Source organism: Octopus sinensis, linkage group LG24 (genome assembly GCF_006345805.1).
Source record: "Octopus sinensis linkage group LG24, ASM634580v1, whole genome shotgun sequence".
Lineage (NCBI taxonomy): Eukaryota > Metazoa > Mollusca > Cephalopoda > Octopoda > Octopodidae > Octopus > Octopus sinensis.
This window is the reverse complement of record NC_043020.1, coordinates 17810766-17833672: the sequence shown is the minus strand read 5'-3', so window position 1 is coordinate 17833672 and position 22907 is coordinate 17810766. Positions and strand designations below refer to the sequence as shown.

At 38.6% G+C, this 22907-nt stretch overlaps 1 protein-coding gene across 1 annotated transcript in view; it reads right to left on the bottom strand.

The window, feature by feature from the left end:
• The window catches only part of LOC115224018 (tyrosyl-DNA phosphodiesterase 2), a 32328-nt gene extending 18262 nt beyond the window's left edge, over positions 1 to 14066 (bottom strand). The window contains exon 1 of the mRNA XM_029794809.2: positions 13393 to 14066. Coding sequence (XP_029650669.1) covers positions 13393 to 13536 — 144 coding nt within the window. The 5' untranslated portion in view covers positions 13537 to 14066. The remainder of the gene's footprint in view (positions 1 to 13392) is intronic.
• Positions 14067 to 22907: the final 8841 nt, after the last annotated feature.

Here is a 22907-nt window from a genome sequence, read left to right as displayed (position 1 = left end):
TTTTCAAAACTCTCCCTTTGTCTTTTAAATCCTGTTGCCTACTTCTGCACTGTTGATAAAGCTGGAGCATCATCCCCTAATGTAGCAACCATGTCAGTATGAATGTCATTGGGGGCTAAACCCTTTTTCTGCAGGCACTTGACAACATCACAATGTCAAATTTTGTCCATTTTCAAGAAAAGTCACTACTAGTTACTTTTGAAGTCTTCTTTGGACAGTCAGGTGTCAGTTTACCCGAAAAGCAACAATGCAGTTATTAATAAAAAGTGTTGAAATTAATGCACGCAAGATTCACAGCTCTAGTGTCACTCTTTTAATGTCAGCCTATGAACTTTTCCGTGCTGGTGGCATGTAAAAAGCACCAACCGATCGTGGCTGTTGCTAGCCTACCCTGGCACCTTAAAAGCACCATCTGTATGTGGCTGATGCCAGCGCCGCCTTGACTGGCTTCCGTGTCGGTTGCACGTAAAAACCACCAACCGATCGTGACCATTACCAGCCTCCCCTGGCAACTGTGCTGGTGGCATGTAAAAAGCACCCACTACACTCATGGAGTGGTTGGCGTTAGGAAGGGCATCCAGCTGTAGAAACACTGCCAGATCAGGCTGGAGCCTGGTGCAGCCTCCTGGCTTCCCAGACCCCGGTCGAGCCATCCAACCCATGCTAGCATGGAGAACGGACGTTAAACGATGAAACGAAAAAAAAACAAACTCAAATATACAAACCAAGCAAATTAATATAAAACAACTAGATAATTCTTTACACTTTAGCACAGTGGTTCTTAACCTGAAAGGTGGGGAATAGGCGTGTCATTAATTTCCGGGGTGGGGGGGGGTGCAAGCCCTTGATAAAATGCAAGAATCTCTCTAATCATATTTGTTATTCTCTAGATGAGAGCATGGTCAAATAATGAGAAGTTTATGAAAAAATGCATAAATATTGCCTCATACCTTTAGTTTTTTTATTCTATCTTAGCACCACTTACCATTTTCTGTACTTATTGTTCCCCCACCCACATCACATACCTCAAAACCCTCACTAATTCTGAATTGTAGCTTTAATATTTGCCTTTATTTTGTAATTTTTTTTCATTACAACAAGACTCAGGTTAAGAACCCCTGGTATAAAGCTTAGATATTATTATCGTGTAAAGACAAACACCTTTTGCAGTTAATAGATTACAAACAAGTTTGATCCAGTTTTCATATACATGAAATAAGGTGATTCTTAAAAGTCAAGAAACGTGCTGAAACATGATCAAATCATTACTCTACTCTTACTCTTTTACTTGTTTCAGTCATTTGACTGCGGCCATGCTGGAGCACCGCCTTTAGTCGAGCAAATCGATCCCGGGACTTATTCTTTGTAAGCCCAGTACTTATTCTATCGGTCTCTTTTGCCGAACCGCTAAGTAACGGGGACGTAAACACACCAGCATCGGTTGTCAAGCAATGCTAGGGGGACAAACACAGACACACAAACACACACACATATATATATATATATACATATATACGACGGGCTTCTTTCAGTTTCCGTCTACCAAATCCACTCACAAGGCTTTGGTCAGCCCGAGGCTATAGTAGAAGACACTTGCCCAAGGTGCCACGCAGTGGGACTGAACCCAGAACCATGTGGTTGGTAAACAAGCTACTTACCACACAGCCACTCCTGCGCCTATTATAGTAACATACTAAGAAATATTAACTTAATTTTAAAAATTGAAAGCAATTTTTAAATTTTAGGAAGATGAAATGTATGATATATTTAAAAATAGGAAATAAAACAAAAAAAGTATGTAATAGGTTCTACTATTGCTCAATTTAATAAAAAAAAGTCTCAAAAAAATTAAAACAGATTGGAAAAATAAGACTTTAACAATAAAGCCCAAATTTTTTATATTAAATGTTTATGTTAAAAAATAGTAAATTTTTTCTAAGGAAAAAAATTATAATATAAAACCAAATGTTAAACTAAAATTCAGATTTAAATATTACAGAAAGCACTAGGTAAAACTAAAAACTATGCAAAATCTTTTCTTTTGTAAAGAAAAGGTTTAAAATTTTTTTCGTACAAATAACTGAAATGCATAAAGAAGTAAAGAGTAAAAAGTATATCTTGCATAATGTGACTAATCCATATTCAATAAAAAGACTGAAAACATTTTAGATTTTATTTAAAATCTGGGAGGGAATTTTATTAATAGATGCAAGGGAGTGGTGTGGGGTGGAGAGAAGGGCAACTTCCTAGGGAAGGCATGGCAGTAAAAAGGTTAAGAACCACTGCTTCCACATATTGAGATTACTTTGTCGAATGCCATGCTTGTCTCTGTTATTCTTTTACTTGTTTCAGTCATTTGACAGCGGCCATGCTGGAGCACCGCCTTTAGTCGAAGAAATTGACCCCAGGACTTATTCTTTGTAAGCCTAGTACTTATTCTATCGGTCTCTTTTGCCAAATCGCTAAGTGACGGGGACGTAAACACACCAGCATCGGTTGTCAAGCGATGTTGGGGGACAAACACAGACACACAAATATATACGCACACATACAAATAGATGGGCTTCTTTCAGTTTCTGTCTACCAAATCCACTCACAAGGCTTTGGTTGGCCCGAAGCTATAGTAGAAGACACTTGCTCTCATGTTCCATATAGTGGGACTGAACTCGGAACTATGTGGTTGGTAAGCAAGCTACTTACCACACAGCCATTCCTGTGTCTATTCACATTGTTTTGAATTAATCATGCAATATCTTGTGACTGAAATTTCAGATTACTTTTAGAACATCTCCTTGAACTGTCTTTATCAGACCCACCACCTCTGCTGCCGTCCTCAGAACATGACTCAGCCAACTCATCCCTTTTCTCTTTATATCTATCTCTAGCTCTGTTATTATTACTTTCTTGTGATTTCATTGTTTGTTTTCCTCTCTCAGTGATATGCTGCTCATGCAATGAACCTTTCTTGTCTCCTCTGCTACTCCACGTTCATTATCCATCCCCGAAGTCATCATCATCATCGTTTAACGTCCGTTTTCTGCGCTAGCACGGGTTGGACGGTTCGACCGGGGTCTGGGAAGCCAGGGGCTGCACCAGGCTCCAGTCTGATCTGGCAGTGTTTCTACAGCTGGATGCCCTTCCTAACGCCAACCACTCCGCGAGTGTAGTGGGTGCTTTTTACGTGCCACCTGCACAGGTGCCAGGGGAGTCTGGCATCGGCCACGATCGGTTGGTGCTTTTAACGTGCCACCGACACGGAAGCCAGCCAAGGCGGTGCTGGCCTAACAATATTCACGCATGCAGTATACACCCTTCCCTTTAGTTTCATTGAGACTCTCTTCCTCCCTAATAAGCAGTCCACTTAATTTCCAGGACTTCTTCTATGTGCAACTATAATATATATGTAAAAATGATTAGTAAATATTGATTTCAAATTTCAGCACAAGGCCAGCAATTTCGGGGGAGGGGGTAAGCTGATTGGATCAATCCCAGTGTTCAACTGCTACTTATTTTATTGAATCTGAAAAGCAAAGTTGATCTTGGAGGAATCTGAACTCAGAACATATAAGGATGGACAAAATGCTACTAAGCATTTTGCCCGGTGTGCTAATGATTCTTATTTCTTTATTGCCCACAAGGGGCTAAACAGAGAGGGGACAAACAAGGACAGACAAACGGATTAAGTCGATTACATTGACCCCAGTGCGTAACTGGTACTTAATTTATCGACCCCGAAAGGATGAAAGGCAAAGTCGACCTCGGCGGAATTTGAACTCAGAACGTAAAGACAGACGAAATACGGTTACACATTTTGCCCGGCGTGTTAATGATTCTGCCAGCTTGCTGCCTTAAGATTGGTAAAAGTTGATTTCGAATTCTGGCACAAGGCCAGTAATTTTGAGGGAGAGAGAGAGAGGCTAAGTCGATTAGATCGACTCCAGTGCTCGACTGGTAATTATTTTATCAACCTTGAAAGGATGAAAGGCAAAGTCCAACCTGGCGGCATTTGAACTCAAAACACAAGGACCAACAAAACGCTGCTGAGCATTTTTCCCAATGCGCCAACTGTTCTGCCAGCTCTCTGCCTCAAAATTGGTAAATATTGATACATAAATATTAATACCAGATGTTTATATGTAAGATAACAGACTACATATTTAAACGTAGCTTTACATACAAGACACCTGGTCTATTAGATATTCGAGCAACAACTGCTGTAGTTTTGTATAACTACCCTCTGCCGTTTAACCGTTAAACAAACAGAAACAACACTTAGTACTATCAGCTGTTGTCCAGACATATAGATGCACTCTTATAATATTTCTGAAATGAAAAGTAGTGAGCTGGCAGAATGCTTAGTGGCATCTCGTCCAACTTTAGGCTCAGAGTTCAGAGGTTATGGTAGAAGACGCTGAAGGTGCCATACAGTGGGACTGAACCTAAAACCATATGGTCGGGAAGCAAGCTTCTTACCACACAGCCACAGCTGCGCCTATATATACATACACACACATTTGTGTATGTGTGTGCATTTGTGTATGTGTGTATGTGTGTGTATTTGCGTGTGTGTGTGTATTTGTGCATGTGTGTGCATTTGTGCATGTGTGTCTGTGTGTATTTGTGTGTGTGTGTGTGTGTATTTGTGCATGTGTGTGCATTTGTGCATGTGTGTGTCTGTGTGTATTTGTGTGTGTGTGTGTGTGTATTTGTGTGTGTGTGTGTGTGTATTTGTGTGTGTGTGTGTGTGTGTATTGTGTGTGTGTGTGTATTTGTGTGTGTGTGTGTATTTGTGTCTGGCAGTCTCACCACTTGACAATTGGTTTGTTCATGTCCTCCTAAGTCAGTAAATGAGACTGATACAAAAAACAGATCAGATTTAAAAAAAAAAAAAACAACAAACAAACTACGTACTAGGGTTGATATTCGTTTGACTAAACCCTTCAAGGCAGTGCCCCAGCATGGCTACATCCAATGACTGAAACAGGTAAAAGGTGAAAACCGATTCTTCATTAAAAAATACAAAGAGAAGAAAAATTGTAGACTGTAAGATGGCTGAAAGAAATGCAAAGCAGCCAAACAGAGAAGGGACAGAGAAAGGGTCAGCATGGAAAATGGACGTTAAACGATGGTGATGATGTATATATATGCACACAAATACCAGCCTCGCCTGGCCCCCGTGCCGGTGGCACGTAAAAAGCATCATCTAACCGTGGCCGTTTGCCAGCCCCGCCTGGACCCCGTGCCGGTGGCACGTAAAAAGCACCATCTGACCGTGGCCATTTGCCAGCCTCGCCTGGCCCCTGTGCCGGTGGCACATAAAAAGCATCATCTAACCATGGCCGTTTGCCAGCCCCGGCTGGCCCCTGTGCCGGTGGCACGTAAAAAGCATCATCCAACCGTGGCCGTTTGCCAGCCCCGTCTGGCACCTGTGCCGGTGGCACGTAAAAAGCACCCACTACACTCACGGAGTGGTTGGCGTTAGGAAGGGCATCCAGGCGTAGAAACATTGCCAGATTAGACTGGGCCTGGTGCAGCCTTCTGGCTTCCCAGACCCCAGTTGAACCGTCCAACCCATGCCAGCATGGAAAGCGGATGCTAAATGATGATGATGATACACACACACACACAGTTATATGACTGTACATGGCTCAGTGGTTAGAGCGTTGGGCTCACGATCATGAGGGAGTGAGTTTGATTCCTGAACTGGGCTTTGTGTTGTGTTCTTGAGCAAGACACTTCATTTCACATTGCTCCAGTTCATGAGTTGTGATGTCACTGGTGCTAAGCTGTATCAGCCTTTGCCTCTCTTTTGGATAACCCTAACCCTAAAAAAGATCTGTTACAGACTGTTCATACTGAAATGACTTATAAATGTGAGCCTACATGACATCTGGGGCACAACTGAGCCAAATTAGTAGATGAGCAACAAAGGTTTTTATCTATCTTTAACTTGTTTCAGTCCTTGGAAAGTGTCCATGGTGGGGCACTGCCTTGAGGCCAAACTCAGATTCATTTTTTTTTCTTTTTTTAAGCCTGGATGGTTTTTGCTGAACTACTGAGTCACTGGATGTAAACAAACCAACACAAATCATGAAGCAGATGCAGGGGACAAACGCAAAAATACATTTTGTTTATTAGGTTGGTAGGGGGTATGTAATGTAAATGAATGGCAAATACTGAGTGAAAAACATTTTGCTGTGTCATCGGCGAATGGAAGAGAGAAAAAGGACTTGGGGAGAAAACTGGTGAGGGGCTGGGATTCACAGATAACAAAATCTCAAGAGGGTAAGGTGCTTTGAGATATCTGACCTTCTGAGAAACATACAAGGCTGTGTAGGTGGTTAAGAAGCTTGTTCTGCAACCATGTGGTTTTGGGTTCAGCCCCACTGCATAGAACTCTTGGGTAAGAGTCTTTTACTAAAACCCCAGATCAACCGGTGAATTTTGAATAAATATGGTAGACAGAAACTGTGTGGAAGCCCACCATACATATAACCACTCCTATATCTCTTAGGTGCATGGCTTAGTGGTTAGGGTATTTAGGGCATGATCACAAAATTTGTGAGTTCGATTCCTGGCAACACATTGTATCCTTGAGCAAGACACTTTATTTCACATTGCACCAGCAGGCAAAAATGAGTTGTACCTGTATTTCAAAGGGCCAGCCTTGTCACATTCTGTGTCATGCTGAATCTCCCTGAGAATTACATTAAAGGTACATGTGTCTGTGGTGTACTCAGCCACTTGCACATTTACTTCACGAGCAGGCTGTTCCGTTGATCAGATCAGCTGGGACCCTTGTTGTCATAACCGATGGAGTACCAGTTATATATTTCTTACCATCTCTCCTCACATTATGTCTTTTCTACCCACTTACCCAGTCCAATCCTCTCTTCATCCACCCCTTATTTCTTTATTGCCCACAAGAGGCTAAACATAGAGGGGACAAACAAAGGGATTAAGTCGAGTACATTGACCACCCCATTTGTAACTGGTACTTATTTACTCGACCCACGAAAGGATAAAAGGCTAAGTCGACCTCGGCTTCATCCACCCCTTACTCTACCTTGAGGGTATGACACATACCCACTATCATCTCTCTCATTCTCCTCCTACCGGAGGAGAGTATCTTTTCAACAGCAACACATCAATCTCTACCCTTTTCCTATTCTTTTAATCTCTCATCAACTGGGACTTCTGTCAATACAACTCCTCCCCAGTCGAGGGGACTTTTTCTTTTCTGGGAAGTTACTTGGTAACCACACTGGTGCTGGTGCAAAAGAAAAGAAAAGCACCCATAACGCTCTGTAAAGTGGTTGGCATTAGGAAGGGCATCAAGCTGTGGAAACTAAGACAAAACTCCTGACTGAGGGAGGTGGATTTGTATCAGTTGAGAAAAAGTACGACAGAGGGATAGAAATAAGTGTCTTGCTATAGGAGATATTTGGCTACCTCAGTTGGAAAAGAAAGGAGAGAAAAGGACAAAGCCAGAAAGGAAGATAGGCAGAGAGAGAGAGAGAGGGCTTATAGTGGAGATGCAAGATATACTTACAAGGTGGGTGAGTATAAGTGGTACAGAGGATTGGATTGGATTGGAAGGGATAGACTGGGTGATGTTTCATAAGGTAGTGATGGTTAGAGATGGGGCAGAGGTGACTGTAGCAAGTGATAGGAGTTGCTCAGGGTGTTGAGGGTCTATGGTTGATATGTGAGGGCATTGAGGGTGATTGTGTGTGGATAGGAATGTGAGGGAAAATGGAGGGATGGCATGCAGCCCTTTTCCCCATGGGTTGGGGAAGAAGGCATTGGAAGATGGGTTGTTGAGGGGGATGATGGGAAGGGACATATTGTATGTGCGGAGGTGTGTAGGGAGTATAGAGGTAAAGAACAAACCTGTATAGTCTGATTTAGCTGAGCAAATCTTCTCCAACCAAGCAAATCGCAAAATATCTCAGTTCATTGTCACAAGGATGGATTGTCAGGCTGTCATTAAAGTGTATCTATCGGTAAATCTTTTCAAATTTATTTCTACTCCCCCCAACACATACTTCTGACAATAAAAGGATTCCAAGATATTTGTAAAGATCTTCAACAAAATAAATTGCATAGCTCCTTTTTGGGATACAACTGTTTCTTTGCATATGTGTCCCATTATTCCCTCAAGGCTTACCTTCATTTTTCCTTATGTTCCTTACAACTGCAGGTTCTAATTCGTTCACCTGGTACTGAAATGTTTGGGAATTTTTTTTTTAATGCTTTAGGAGCCCATGTAGCGAAATTTTCGGAGCACTTCTATACTTTAATCACGCGAAAACTATCAGAAAGTTCAATTAACTCACTATTGGACCCGGTGCGCGCACATGCGCAAGCCAGTCGTAGGTAGTCGACCCTACAGCGACTTGCGTATGCAAATGAGCTGATTGGTGCAACACTGCAAAAACTAAGTTAATAGCGAGCCCCTACTGAAGCTTAGGAAATATTTTCCAACGATATACGGTGTATATTATTTTAAAGACAATTGCGTTTTTTTTTTTCATTACAAAACAATTAGAAGCATTGAAAAAAAAAAAAGCAAAACAACCTTAAGGACAGTCAAACATTTTTTTTTTCAAAGTAGACCACTACAGGCGACAATTCACTTGTGTTTACTTTGAATAGCTACGGCAAACTTCGTTAACCATTCAGCTATGCTCGTTCTCTTTCAACTGGAATTTCACCCCTGACCAACCCTAAACTATTAGACATTTTGGTCGTGGCCATCCCGCTTTGTTGTAAATCCAATACTGCATTGTTCAGTTTGACTTTAAAAAATAATTCGGCTGCTATTTCTAACAGCTCGGTGGAAGATATCTCTTGACCGAAGTTGTACAAGGTCTGTGTTTGCTCCTTGTTTTCAGTTTCTCCAAAGACCCAATTGAACTCTCGTCTTTAACTACAGCTGAACAGTTCCCAGTCCCAAGACTGCCCTGGTCGTGCAGACCTGATCAAAGGAGTTTATTTTTAACCAGACGTAATGTAACCCTTCACTTCATAGAAATGTTTTATTTCTACGTGGGGGAAATTTGGTTACTATAAGTTTACATTGAAGAGACTTGGTCGTTGACAGGAGCCTCATAAGTTAACGCAGTGAACCATTTCATACGAGGCAACTAAATTCTGACCCCACGTTGTTGGCTTGTCACCAGTAACCGATTTTCCTGTTGAAGCCTACAGTAAAATTACCTTGTTGGGGAGGGGTTAAGCCAATTTTTTAAAATTTTTTTTTGAATTTTCATGCTGCAATATCAAAGTAAACAAGTGAATTGAAAAAAAAAGTGTTTTTCAATGCTTCTAATTGTTTTGTAACGAGAAAAAAACGCAATTGTCTTTAAAATAATATACACCGTATATCGTTGAAAAATATTTCCTAAGCTCCAGTAGGAGCTCGCTATTAACTTAGTTTTTGCAGTGCTGCGCCAATCAGCTCATTTGCATACGCAAGTCGCTGTAGGATCGACTACCTACGACTGGCTTGCGCGGATGCGCGTACCGGGTCCAGTCTACGCAACTAGTACCAAGAACTCTTTATAATCTTGATTTCGCATTCGAATTTCTGCGCTTTGTGAAAGCACACCACAACCAATATCTCTAAGATTAGCTGAAGCCTCTTTGCAATCACTGCCTGCATCATCTTTATCTGAATCTTGACTATCATTTGGAGCATGCAAAACAAATCCAAGTTCTTGTGCATCGTCAGTTTCAGTTACGAATAATTCGGAAAGCTCACTTGCTTCGATAATGTTCAGTATTTCGGTATGGTTAATATAGGGCATAACAAATATCAGAAAATCAAAAAAAAAATGTGTGTAATAGGTGTAAAACAACTTCCTATGAACGAATATGAAAAAAAAAAATTCGCGCACGCGAAAGGGGGTGGGGGAGAGGCCTCGGAAAATTCACATCGGGAAGTTCCGAAAGCGTCTGAGGAGCTGACCCGGGCACCAAAACAAAAAAAAAATAGTGTAATATGTGTAAAACAACTTGCTCTAAACGAATATGACAAAAAAAAATGCGCTCTCGCGAAAGAGGGGTGGGGGAGAGGCCTCGGAATATTATATCGGGAATTTCCGAAAGCGTCTGAACCGGGCACAAAATCAAAAACAGCGTAATAGGTGTAAAACAACTTGCTCTAAACGACTATCATGAAAAAAATGCGCGCTCGCGAAAGGGGGGTGGGGGAGAGGCTTCGGAAATTTCACATCTTCAGTCCACGGCCTTTAAACTAAGAAAAAATAGTGTAATTGGTGTAAAACTACTTGTTCTAAATGAGTATCAAGAACACACACTCACACATGAATCATAAACTCCGTATTTCGCAAAAAAAAAAATAAAGAGAAGAAATTCTGGAAAAAGTGAAGAAATGTTGGATCTCATTCCTTGGTTAAAGCTATTTTAAACATTAAATTTATGCTTTTCTTTGAAATAGTTCAGATATATGCAATTCTTTTCACTTATTAAGATGCATTTATCAGAAAAAAAGAGACAGAAAAAATTATTATTTTGTGTCAATCCTTCCCTAATTATCCTTTATTAATTAGTTTTGGCGTGTATTTTTTTCCCAAATTTATTCTTTCACCTTTACAACACTGTTTAGTAAAGCAATTAATTATCTTTATAATTTGCATATTTGACTTATTAATCAAAATTCTCTAGATGTAATATATACTAAGTAATGCATCCTTCATTTATGTGTTCCGTTCTGTATTATGCATGCGTGACTGTTTGTATGTAAGTGTGTTTAACTGTGCACATGAATGTGAATATTAAAGAACATATTTATTTACTATGATTGTTATTTTCAGAACAAATAAATCTTTTGGCTGTTATGTTATTGATGTTATTATTATTGCTAGTTAAAGGGTGGTGACTTGGCTGAATATTTTGAGTCTTGTAGTATGTAGTTGTGTTAGTCAATATTCTGAGTTCAAATCCAACTCATTTCTTTATCATCATTATCGATGGACCACTCAAAGAGGTATGTATACATTATCATTTTCGTAACATAATTTCTGTAGTATTTCAAGATGTTTCTGACACGTATTTTAATTCACATGGCGGAGATCCAACATTTCTTCACTTTTTCCAGAATTTCTTCTCTTTATTTTTTTTTTTTTGCGAAATACGGAGTTTATGATTCATGTGTGAGTGTGTGTTCTTGATACTCGTTTAGAACAAGTAGTTTTACACCAATTACACTATTTTTTCTTAGTTTAAAGGCCGTGGACTGAAGATGTGAAATTTCCGAAGCCTCTCCCCCACCCCCCTTTCGCGAGCGCGCATTTTTTTCATGATAGTCGTTTAGAGCAAGTTGTTTTACACCTATTACGCTGTTTTTGTTTTTGTGCCGGTTCAGACGCTTTCGGAAATTCCCGATATAAATATTCCGAGGCCTCTCCCCCACCCCTCTTTCGCGAGAGCGCATTTTTTTTTGTCATATTCGTTTAGAGCAAGTTGTTTTACACATATTACACTATTTTTTTTTTGTTTTGGTGCCCGGGTCAGCCCCTCAGACGCTTTCGGAACTTCCCGATGTGAATTTTCCGAGGCCTCTCCCCCACCCCCCTTTCGCGTGCGCGAATTTTTTTTTTCATATTCGTTCATAGGAAGTTGTTTTACACCTATTACACACATTTTTTTTTTGATTTTCTGATATTTGTTACGCCCTATATTAACCAAATTCTGACCCCACCTTGTTGTTGGTTTGTCACCAGGAACTGATTTTCCTGTTGAAGCCTACAGTAAAATTACCTTGTTGTGGAGGGGTTAAGCCAATTTAAAAAAATTTTTTTTGAATTTTCATGCTGCAGTTTGCCGTAGCTATTCAAAGGAAACACAAGTGAATTGTCGCCTGTAGTGGTCTACTTTGAAAAAAAAAATGTTTTTCAATGCTTCTAATTGTTTTGTAACGAGAAAAAAACGCAATTGTCTTTAAAATAATATACACCGTATATCGTTGAAAAATATTTCCTAAGCTTCAGTTTCCTAAACTTAGTTTTTGCAGTGTTGCGCCAATCAGCTCATTTGCATACGCAAGTCGCTGTAGGATCGACTACCTACGACTGGCTCGCGCGGATGCGCGTACCAGGTCCAGTCTACGCGACTAGTACCAAGAACTCTTTATAATCTTGATTTCGCATTCGAATTTCTGCGCTTTGTGAAAGCACACCACAACCAATATCTCTAAGATTTGCTGAAGCCTCTTTGCAATTACTGCCAGCATCATCATTATCTGAATCTTGACTATCATTTGGAGCATGCAAAACAAATTCAAGTTCTTGTGCATCGTCAGTTTCAGTTACGAATAATTCGGAATGCTCACTGGCTTCGATAATGTTCAGTATTTCTTCAGCGGCCCTCTCGACATCAAGATCTCTCTTGAAAATGAAACGATGCAATTATAAACTTTTTAGAACTAAATGTAAAAATGTATTTATTTTGCAAACAAGTAATAGACCATTAAATATATTTAACAGTAAAACAATAAATAAAGTAAAAAAAAAAAAGAGCAAAAAATAAATGCACCTGTAAGTGAAATATGAATTCTATAATATTCCGAAATGAACACTCCGATCCTCAGCGTATCATATTTAAGGGGAAAATACTTGATAAATTAAAACATTCAAAATATTTTTGGTTGAAATATCATTTAAAATTAAAAGACGTGAGTCAGTGAATAAAAAATATTAATTAAAATTTGGGATTCTATGTCACTAAAAATGTAGAACATAAACATACCGTCTATAAAACTCACTCGACCAGATCAGAATGACTACTGAAAGAAAAGTTCGCAGCAAGATGTTGAATGAAATTATAAGGTCAAAGTTGACAAATATTGCCAGAGAAATTGTTAAAGTCTATATTAGTGTAGGTTTTGAAAGGTAGCGCGGCTAGATTTTTAAAACTATTTTTCTTTGGTAAAGTTTTCCGTATTATTTATCGGGCATTAATGAGTTAAGCTAACAGCGGAATAACAAACAAGTGGGTTTAAATATCTCACTATAATAGGATACGCACTTGTAAGTCTCTAAAAAAAGTTCTCTAAACAGTGCAATAATATTTAAGAGATAGTTAATCTTGGTGTTACCAATTTTGTCTCGAGTCAAAGTATTCTTTACATTTTCATTTTATCTGACAGTTCATTTAAATAACGCACGTGCTTTGTGGCGCGTTCAGAACAACAAACTTCGTTGGATGGTTAGAGATTTCCGTTGTATTTTTTAAACAACAATAGCAAAAGAGAAAGTGTTGGTCTTAAAATTTCCTTTTAAAGACAATGGCACAGCAATAAACAAGTGGTTTTAAGTATCTCACAGTAACAACAACGACAATAATAATAATATACCCACCACTTACCTGCAAATCCCAGGAACAGTTCTGCAAATAGAACATAGCCATAGCAGAGTCGGTCCCCGTTAACTTGACAAATTCATCACATCTCTCTTTACATTCAGCTCCACTGGGAAGCTGGCTTTCATCTTCTTCACTGGAGTCTGACATTGTTGGAGAAACTGCTTTTAATTTACTATGGTTTGCGCTAATAGTTCAGATTAAAAGAGAAAAGACCGACAGGATTTGTTGTTTCACTAACTTATATACCTTCGTCGCAAGTTGACACTTAGATTTATCTCCCTTGAATAAATAGAGTAAATTTGTAAAAATCTCTTTTGGTTTAGTCTTTCTCAACTTTATCATTTCACCGCCAACTCTTATCTGGATCCTTTTTCCCTTTTCTCAGTTCTTTTTGCTTTTTGTAAAGCTGTTCTGTATCATTTTTCATTATAATTTCATGATCCACTAGAATGTACTAGCGCAACCGACACTAATAATTTGACTGATATTCTCTTCTATCAATCCCACTAAAAAAACGAAATGTTAAGTTGACCGCCAGTGGGATTTAAAATCAGAATGTAAAAGCTCTTAAGTAAATACCACAAGACATATTACCCAATGCTCTACCGATTCTGCTAATTCACCGTCTAAAATTTGTCCCTTGACCCGTTTTTCTTATTTTTCAAGGAATGAGATAGAACTGTTTACATTATCAGCTTATCTATAATTACAATGCACATTTAAACGCTGTCTATCGTTATATGTATGTATTATGCATATATTATATACGTACACAAGTACACGCGCACTTGTGTAGGTACATACTTGGGTACGTGTATAAGTACATAGGTACGTCTGTGTTAGGTTACTTGTGTCTGGTTACCCTCATGAGTGTTACTGGTAACATAGAATCCAGTAGAACCTGTTGCACGGCCCGTCGTCGGTGACTAAACCAGATCCGCCTCAACACAAAGCTTGTCTGGTGAGAGGGTTCCTAAAAACCCAGCAGGACTAAAAACAAGACCTGTCAAAGGGACGGATGAACTTTGTGTAGGTTCACCAAGTATCTAGCAATAGACGGACACTCAGGAACTCCAGGTTGGTGTCTGACCTGTTGAAAGACCTTTGAGAGGAGGCACTGCTTAGCTTTTGCTAAAGTATGTCTCTTGGATAAGTCACTCTGATACAAAACCAGATATGCAGGGAATGGTGTTGAACATTTTGGGGATCTTTTGCTTGTGCTTAAAATCATGGCACTCCCACAATCTTGAGCCTGCAATCCATATTGGCACTGGATGTTTTTGTCCTGCTTTGTCTCTGTATCATGTCGGTAGTGTGAGGAGGGTCTGTGAAGTGCAGTGCAAATCTTATTGGACCTAAAATTGTAGGATGTGCAATCCCCACTGAGACAACTATCAGATGCCTGGTTGAGTCAGCAACCATCCAGTGCCACAGCGACTGTGGAAATTGCTGACACAAACCTGGGTGAAGCTGACTGCTGGTGCAATAACCTCATGCATGGGCATTGCTGGCATTTTGCATGAATAATGACCAATGATAGTCTTCTTTGCTTGTGAGTGGACAGACAGCATATGTGGCGTTAGGAAGGGCATCCAGCTGTAGAAGCCCTGCCAGATCAGATTGGAGTCTGACGCAGCCATCTGGTCCACCAGTCCTCATTTCAAAATTGTCCAATCCATGCTAGCATGGAAAGTGGACATTAAATGATGATGATGATAATACCTGCATGTATAGCATGAGTACTTAGAAATTCTGGGCTGGGGTCTGATGCACTGTAACACTGCTAGAGGTGAGGTGTCCTTACATTTTTTTAAAACTTGTTTCTTGGACAGCTGATCTCAAGCTGACAAATACTAGAACCCCGATTCTGTCACACACACAAAAAAAGCTAGTGAACAATTTTGCCCATCACATTCTTTATTCATGAGAAAGAAAAAGCTTGCATCTTCATTATTCTATTTTGTATTAATCATGGTAATTTGCTTCCCCCAACTTTCTAGTTCTCAGAACCCACATGTACACATCATGAGCAACACTGTTCTAGAAGAAGATCATTCTGATATAAAAACCTTTTGTATAAGGAATAGTATTATTTATTTCAATAATCTCTAGTGCCAGCTGAAAATCACAACGTTCCAACAATTCAGCCACTAAGGTAGAGATGGTCTGTTTGGTATCATGCAAGCTTCATTGAACTTAAAGTTCTGTATGAACATTGCTGACTTTCCACTTTTACATACCCTCTTACTGTTTATTCATCCTGTCATCTGCTTTCTGTTCACCTGTTCTTGATTCCTTTACACTGCAGCTGGATGCTTTTCCTGTCACTTAACCTCACCCACCTTCCAAGGAAAATATCTTTTATTACACATTTTTCGATGGCATAAAGTGAGTGACAGAAGTAATAACAATGCTGCTAGTGGTTGACTTATGTAGATTTGTCATCATAGTAACATCAATGTAAGCACACATACATGCACACACATGATGGCTTCTTTCAATTTCCTTCTACCAAATTCTAATGTTCAGTTTTGGTCAGCCCAGGGCTATAGTAGGAGATGCCATGTAGTGGTCTAAACTCAAGACCATATGTTTGGGAAGTGAACTTACTAACTAGACACCTATGCCTGTGCCTACATACATACTTACACACACACACACACACACACACACACACACACAAAGAGTCAATAGGTAGAGTTAGATAAGCTCAGTGTGGAAAACATATTGTAGTTCTCAAATTCATTTAAACTTAACCCTTTCGATACCAACCCGGCTGAAACCGCCTCTGGCTCTGTAGTACAAAAGTTTTGTTTTCATAAGTTTTGAATTAAAATCTTCCACCAAACTTTAGTCGCGATTTATGCTCTTAACCCGAGCTTAATGATAACTAAATTATTTTACTAAATTATTTGTTATATTTAAAATTAATTGAAAGAAACACAAAGCATCTCAAAATAAATATGGTAATGAAAGGGTTAAACACTAAATTCTTCATCCAAGGCTGTGCCTGCAGCACCAAGAGCTTCTGTAAGAAATATTCAAATTGAGCTGATGTGGAGGTAGAAATGAAGACCAACACAGTATATATATATTTCTTGCCAAAGAAAATATTTCTCCAGCATTTGCTATTTTACCCTCATTCTGGTCTAACGACCCTCTATGTTTGTTTTTGTTCAGTTTCTTTCTATGTCGCTACTGACCTGTTTTTGTCCCCAACTTTGATCCTCCTTAAATCCCAAATTTTATTTTGGCATTTATGGGAGCAACTGTCTTCGAAGACTCATATTGTTGTAGAAACTCTGCCAGATCAGACTGGAGCCTAGTGTAGCCATCTGGTTCGCCAGTCCTCAGTCTAATCGTCCAACCCATACTAGCATGGAAAGCAGACATTAAATGATGATGATGGTGGTGGTGGTGGTGGTGGTGATGATGATGATAGGCTTGATTTTGTGAAAATTCAAATCAAGAAATTCACCCGATGAAAGTGATTTTCTTTAGTGATGTAATTACAATAATCAAATTATTCCTCAATAAAGAAAAACTGTAGAAACAGTTCTTTTGTGTTCTTCTTTTATGTAAACATAATTCCAGGAACAATTCTGATGTTGGATCTATAACTAGCATGGGATCCTGAGCCCATTTGTGTGTGTGTGTGTGTACCTGTGCATGCACATGTGTGTATCTATATATATGTGTTCATATATGCATGAGTTTATGTGATGTGTGTATATGATACATCTTTATATATAAAAGTCAAGTTGTGTGTCTGTCTCCTACGATTTAGATTCCTAACTACTCCCACATTTTGCGGTGCAGTTTAACCAAAACTGGGTATCTTATAGTCGTGATTCATATCGAGCCCTTCTGGGTATTAGCGCGCGTCTACGATGAGTCTACGATTTAAAAAAAATTTACCATAATTTTTTTCCATTTTAATGCATTTTTTCGCTATTATATAAGGGAAGTAACTCTCTAAAAATGTCTACGATGAGTCAACGATTTAAAAAAAAATTTACCATAATTTTTTTTCCATTTTTAATGCATTTTTTTGCTATTTTTTGGCTATAACTCTAAAAATGCTTATATAGTTATTTCCCTTACAAACCCAAGCAACGCCGGGCGATACTGCTAGTCTGTGTATATAAATATTTCGGTCCTTCCCTGGCGTCCTGATTGTTAAAATACCTTGATTCCAAAGAATCCTACAACTGATGCATAATTATATATATTGTAAATTCTTATGTATTATAATGGCTAAAGATATTTTACTGAATTAAGGTTAGAAATATTCTTATAATTAAAAACTATGATGAGAATGTCAGTGAGACACACACAAGAAGTTGGACTATTAAATGACAAATCAACAATTCGTGCTTTATCTCCCAGAACGCCCTGAGTTCACGACTACAACCTTTCACTTTCACTGGTTTAGTTTACAAGAAAGCTCCTATGTTGTTTCTTAGTCTGCTAGAAACAACAGCTAAATCTCTCCCCCAAAGCATACTCTAATACTGAGGCATTAGAGAATGTAACCCTACATATTCTACGTCTAGAAAAAAGATGAGAAAAGAACAAGAAATGTGATGGTTACACACAGTACTTTTGGAGCTAAACAACAGCAGCAACAACAACATCAACAATAATAACAGCAACAATAGGTCAACAAAAAATAATGTTTTCAAATTTTAATTGTATGTAGTGGCTCTTGAATCCAGGTCAACTTTCACAGTGAAAGCTTTCCACCCATGGCAATCTCAAACAGTTAGTGGGATTTAGAATTAGGATGTCAATGGGACATCCCTTATTTAATACAATAGGATGATGAGGTTGGTTTTTGAGGGAGATTTGGTTATTATTAACTGGTTATATGATCATGTAGAAGTTTTGTATTCTATATGGTGTACCTAGAGATATCTCTATATATATAAACGACAAAATGTCTGTGTGTGTGTCCTTTATACAAATCCACAATTTTTCAGTTAGAGGGCTTGCACTTTCTATGGATATAAAAAACGTCCAAGGGTGATCGTGCACATCTTTACATTTCCCCAGTTATCCTGCAAAGCCATTAAAAAGTCAATAGAAGTTACTTTTTTGTGAATTTTCTATCCAAAACCCAATCAAAATGCCCGAAACTTGATACACCAATTGAATGTCAGCTAGCTGTACATGATTGGTAGGAGATTTGGACAGTACTCGCGTGTATGTGTGCACGCACGCAGCTGTATATGCATGCACTAGCACTATGACCCAGCAACGCCGAGTCATAGTGCTAGTTTGAATTAAATCATTTTTCCATAATTTTCTCAAACTCCTCTTCTGTGACTTGAAGAGCAAAATCAGAATGGGTGAGTAAATTAAAACAAAAAGAAAAATATTCAGAAATAAAATAGCCTTGCCATCACCAGTGCCATGTTAAAGGCACCTGTGCTGGTGACACATTAGAGGCACCTATGATGGAGACACATTGAATGCACCCATGCTGGTGACACATCAAAGGCACTGGTGCTGGTGACATATTATGGGCACCCATGCTAGTGACATGTTAAAGGCACCTTGTACACTCTTTGGAATAGTTTATGTTAGGAAGGACATTCAGCCCTAGAAACTTGGTCGAATCAGATTGGAGCCTGGTGCAGCTCTCCAGATTACAAGTTCCAGTCAAACAGTCTAACCCTTGCCAACATGGAAAACGGGTGTTTAACGATGGATGATGGTGATAATGATGATTGCCTGTAGTAATGCCACAAGTGTGCTGGTCTGGAACCAAATGGGGCACTTGGTGTTGAATTGATGGTTTCTTTTTTTCTTCCTTTTTTCCCTTTTTTTTCTCCTTTTATTTTTCTTCATTCATGTTTGCGTTTTCTTCAGTCTTGGATTCATATTTTAATGCAGTTTTTGTAAGAGAGTTGCATACAAAAGTGCCGATCACTTAAAGTGGATGGAACTTGTGGGAGAGGACCCAGGAAGACATGAGATGCTGTATTGAAGACTGATCTCAAAACGCTGAGCCTTATGAAGATGACAAAGGACCAAAATATGTGGCACACTGCTGTACTCAAGAAGACCAGTCCACCACAGCAGATTTGATACTGGTGTTGGTACCACTTAAAAAGCAATGGTCCTGGTGTCACACTAAAAACATCCAATACACTCTGTGGAGTTGTTGGCAGTAGGAAGGGCATCCATTTGTAGAAACCATGCCAGAAGAGACAATGAAACCTGGTGCTGCCCCCTGTTTTACCAACTCCAATTAAACTGTTCAATTCATTCCAGCATGGAAAATGGATGTAAAGTGAGGATGAAGATGATAATTATGTATCATATACATACGTGTCATATATGTAATAAAACTATATATCTAATCATCCTGACCAGGACTATCATATTATGTTGGTGAATAATCTTTACTCTAGAGTACTGTTACTGAATGTCTTTTGTTGAGAGATTTAGAAATAATAATGTTTCTATTTATTAGATCAGTGATTGTGTCATGTTGAAAAATTATATATTTCGAACAAGAGTTTATAGTAGCACCATCTCTAGCCAAGCAGTTATTCTGTGCTGACAAAGAGAAATAACCAGAAACTGTGGTACGCAGATTTTGCTTTGTGCTGAATGGGGACACTAAACTCACTTGTTTGAAAATATAAAGACACAGAGAGTGTGTCGTATAACCAGCTAGAGATGATGTTTCCTGGAGCTAAATAATAGTAATATTCATCCTAATCAGGACTGCTACATTGTGTTGGCGAACAATCTTTACTCTAGAAGGGTACTGTTATTGAATGTCTCTTGTTCAGAGATTCAGAAATAATAATTTTTCTATTAGATCAGTGACTGTGTGTCACTTTGAAAATTATATATTTTGAAGAAGAGTTTATAGCAGCACCATCAGTTATTCTGTGCTGAGGAAGTGAAATAACCCAGAAACTGCGGTATGCAGATATTGCTTTGTGCTGAGTGGGGATGCTAAACTCCCTTGTTTGAAAATATATGGAAGTTTATCAAGTTATGAACTTTTCCAGCCCCCCAGCCCCATCGGCTTGGGTACAGAGTGGTGCTGATGGGGGGGGGGATAACTCATGTCAGCACCTGAACTCACTACACAATAATGTAAGTATGTTACAAAGAATGAAAACATGGAAATTCGTCCTAACAATGCTTTATTCTGTAGTGATTAGTTTTTATCATGACAGGTTGACTGATTTACTTTCAGTTTGTTTTAAAATAGGCCTGTGTTTTTTCATGCTTGGTTTGGATTATATATCTTGTATAAAAGTATAAGAGTGGCAGGGTCACCCCCTTTATATTTCTACTAAATTTTTTTTCAAGTATTGTAGTTATATTTGTGGTTTTACCAATAGATATTAAATCTAAGATTGGAAGCAAAATATGATGTTCCCAGGTTTATATCAGAACACAGTTTTAGGATTTCTGCAGATTTTACTTTTCCACTTCTAAGTTGGCCATTCTGCATCCTGAATCAGTATTCTTCACCTCAAGAATTTGTAAGCAGCAAACATAAGAATTGTTGATGATGAAAGAATTGTTAGCAGCAAACTGCTAAGTTGTGTTTTCAATTTTATATTTTTATTAAACTTTTTCTCATCCTACCATCTTTACACATTTGGTAAAGGTATTTGTAGAGAAACAAAAGAATGTTTCATAGGTCAGCGACATTTCTTCCAATAATAGAAGATAATATAAGACTGGGTACTACCATCATAAGTGACGAATGGTCAGCATATAAAAATATAATTAAAATTGGTCATTTTCAACATCTCACTGTGAATCATTCTCTACACTTTGCCAATCCTACGAATGGTGCTCACACCCAAAATATTGAAAGACTTTGGAAGAGTGCTAAAGAGAAAAATAAAAGACAAAATGGCACTCACAGACGTCTGCTGGACTCATATATGTGTGAGTTTATGTGACAAGAGATTGGATTAAAAGGGTTAGATCCTTTTAATTCAATAGGGAATTCGTTGACAAGCTTCTTTAATTTACTTTCTTCATTTCTTTTAAATTTATTTAAGATACACCTTCATATCTTTTTCCTTGTCCAGTAAACCCATGGGCCTTGGGCTGCTCCCACCTCTTCTCAGTGGGACTGTATATATATATATATATATATGTATGTATGTAATGGATGAAGATTATTTTTGTATCGGTTGAAATTTAATTGTGACGGCATATTGTAAGATGTAAAAGAAGAACAATGCACATAGTTTTAAGGAAATATTTATTTTTACCGTTGAATTATACAATACCTTGCCTTGAAGGGAAGGTGATAAAAATCGTAAAGCATGCAAAGTAAAGATAGATATAGATTTTCCTTGCATAGTTTATGTTTGTGTTCTCCTCATTGTTTAGTAGTAATTACAGAGAAAGATAGAATGATGTAAGAGAACAGAATTAGAGCTAATGAGAGTGAGAGAGTGTGAGACGTTGTCTTTCTTTTTCCCTCTGGCTGTTTGTCTTCCTGCTTCCATGATTCTAGCAGTCAGTTCACTAACTGATGTTAGCTCTCTCTCAACTCAAGAGTTGTCACCAAAGTGACTAACTGCTCGAGTCCTCACCAAGTGGTCTCTGTCTTTTTGCTTGGGGTTCTTGCTTTTATAACTATCCAGAAGAATAGACATATTATTGAGAACAATGGGCTTCATTGATGGTACTGTGATATCTCTGTTATAGCTTTTGGTGAAGTAGAAGAGGTTATAAGGGTTAAGTGGTGAAGACATTATTTCAGCCTAGCTACAGGCGTCTGAATATTTAAAACTGCTGTCACTGAAAAAACTATTGTTCTACTATGAGAAAAGTTCTGTTGAACTGTTAATTTAAATTTGGCTATGGTGGATCGAATCCACTTCATGCCTGCAAGATTAACTATATATATATATATATATATATAGGGAGAGTTTACGAAAAAAACAACAGACGAAGACAGGTGGTGTACAAAACAAACAGATGTATTAGTATAACGCTCAGGAATAAAAAAAGTCTTTTACGTTTCGAGCCTATGCTCGTCTACAGAAAGGGACACAGAAAACAAGGAGAGAAAAAAAATGTGTGTAGTGGCTAACAATCTATCATGGCATATGTATATATATATATGTAGTGAACTCTAGTGAACTTCCTCTCTTTATTATATATATGTACATATGAACGTAGCAGGTAACAGCTAACCTTTGGAAAATGTTGTGGACCCCGTTGTGTCTACCATTCTGATTGATTGGTATTGGTGCAATTTGTCTCTTACTCTATCGTGCGCCAATATGCAGCCCAACCAATCACAGTCTTCAAATAAATCATGTGAGACAGTCTTTTCTAAACTGCATTTGAGCCTACCTGTCAACTATAAAAGCTCATCTCCTACTAGTCTCAACGTCAATTGGTTCCAGTCTTTCTAAGGTCTAACCACTGACCACATTACAGCGACCTCCATCTTCGTCGCCACCACGGATGTTTCTCACCAACGTCGTCAACAACATCTACACAGCACCAACACA